Source organism: Myotis brandtii, unplaced genomic scaffold (assembly GCF_000412655.1).
Source record: "Myotis brandtii unplaced genomic scaffold, ASM41265v1 scaffold277, whole genome shotgun sequence".
Taxonomy (NCBI): domain Eukaryota; kingdom Metazoa; phylum Chordata; class Mammalia; order Chiroptera; family Vespertilionidae; genus Myotis; species Myotis brandtii.
In genome coordinates, this window is record NW_005360548.1 from 1,540,958 (window position 1) to 1,543,060 (window position 2,103).

General features: G+C 44.3%; 1 protein-coding gene across 5 annotated transcripts in view; it reads right to left on the reverse strand.

Annotated features, from left to right (window-relative positions):
• SUPT5H (SPT5 homolog, DSIF elongation factor subunit) overlaps positions 1-2,103 on the reverse strand; it is a 38,428-nt gene that overhangs the window by 7,117 nt on the left and 29,208 nt on the right. For all 5 annotated transcript variants that reach the window (XM_014541742.1, XM_014541741.1, XM_005868815.2 and 2 more), the window contains 2 exons: positions 1,457-1,603; positions 1,247-1,372 (listed from right to left, as the gene is read on the reverse strand). In XM_014541742.1, the coding sequence (XP_014397228.1) occupies positions 1,247-1,372; positions 1,457-1,603 (273 nt within the window). The remainder of the gene's footprint in view (positions 1-1,246; positions 1,373-1,456; positions 1,604-2,103) is intronic.

Genomic DNA, 2,103 nt, shown 5'->3' on the forward strand with positions numbered 1-2,103 from the left:
TATATATTTAAATGCCATTTAACAAAGAAAAATCAACCAAAAAAATGAGTTGGCGTGTCACCTCTGACACGCGTGTCATAGGTTCACCATCACTGCCTAAGACCATCCTGCATATCAGATATTTACATTACGGTAGCAACATTACAGTTATGAAGTAGCAACAAAAATAATTTTATGGTTAGGTCACAACATGAGGAATTGTATTTAAAGGGCCAGAAGGTTGAGAACCACTGCATTAGATGAATGAATAGTATCACTGACCAGTATAAACCAGCAGATCTGTCCTCTCCCTGCCTGAACCAATCCTTCTTTAAAACACAGAATTAAACCTGGCCCTGTGTGGTTCAGGGGTTGAGCGTTGACCCATGAACCAGGAGGTCATGGTTTGATTCCTGTTCAGGGCACACATGCCCCGTGGGGGGCATACATGAGGCTGCCAATCAATGATTCTGTCTCATCATTGATGTTTCTATATCTCTCTCCCTCTCCCTTCCTCTCTGAATCAATAAAAATGCATTTTTTAAAAACATAGTAATAAATAAAATGATTACATTTCAAAAACCTTCCCTGTTAAGGCAGCAGGCAAAACACAAAATTATCACATTTACTAAGGAGATATCTTAAAAGTGAGGTATATCTTGAGCCCTGGTGTATTGGTTAGAGCATGTTAACAATACACCAAGGTTGCAGGTTCGATCCCTGGTCAGGACACATATTAATGAATACATAAATAAGTGGAACAACAAATAGATGTTTCTCTCTCTCTCAAATCAATAAGTAAAAAATTTTTTAAAGGTGTATTTCTAAAATATAAGAATAAAGATAAAATTTAAAAACAAACAAAATAAAAATAAAGCAGCACCCCCCCACCATTATCTCCTTTTCCTGTTTTATTTTTCTTCCTAGTGCTTGTCATCACTCCACACTGCATGTTGTGCCATGTATGTACTTATCTATCTGTTCACATCCAAAGTAACAGCTCTAAGAGGACAGGTTTGCCTCTTAGCCACTACTTTTCTCATGTCTGGCACTTAACAGGTGCTCAATAAAACCAAATGAATGAATGATTTGGTAAACAGCTCAGACACCCAATAAACCTTTTTCTTCACACTTTGCTGAACACCTGACACTGACATCTGCCCCTCTAATTCTCTACAAGCCCATTCTCTGTCTCTCCTGGGGTCAGTGAAGGCTGGAGAGCCAAGCCAGATACCCATTACACAAGGTGCCACCATGCCCACCTTACCTTTGAGCCCCCAGCCAGCACCAGGTGACGTGTCTTGCAGACAAACATGCCCCCGTTCTCCACCAGTTTTTTGCAATGCAGGAAGGCAAAGCTGCGGAAGAGATGGCGAATCTCACCCTCCCGGCCCTGGAGGAAAAATAATGGTCATTCATGGCTGTCTCCCACCCCTACTCTTTCAGACGCAGCTGATGGGCAGGAGCTCATACTTACTGAGTGGGGGCCATCAATGACCTTGACGATGTCTTTTACATGGATGTTGTTCTGTTCCGAGTCCAGGGCCACAGCAAATCGGTTGTTCTTCTTCTGAGTCACAGCCTGGTGCCTGACAGTCACCACCTTCCCATACATATTAAGCACCTATGGAGGGAGAGGGCGGATACTGAGGGGTAAAAGTGGAAATGGTGGCCTGGAGTAAGGTTTCCCTTAAGTGGGATGATCCTTCCTTGTGGGAGACTGCAGGATATCTAGGTTCCCTGGCTCTGGGTCAACCAAAATGTCAGAGCGCCAGTCCCTTGGCACTGGGTCAACCAGTAATGTTCCCAATCAGACTCCACCCCTTTGACTGAACACCGGGAACTGGAGAAATGGGCAGAGGAGTCGATTTAATCTAATAAAAGAGAAACATGCAAATTGACCATACCTTCGATACGCCCAAGCCACGCCCACCAGCCCATCAGAGCAACTATATGCAAATTAACCCAACCAAGATGTCGGCCGGCAGCCACGGAGCTGGAGCAAGCAGGAGGCTTGGTTGCCCTGGCGATGGAGGAAGCCAAGCTTCCCGCCTGCCCTGGCTGGCTGTGGCCTCTGCTAAAGGCAACAAAGTTTCAATTATAGAAGATAAATAAATCCCAGAT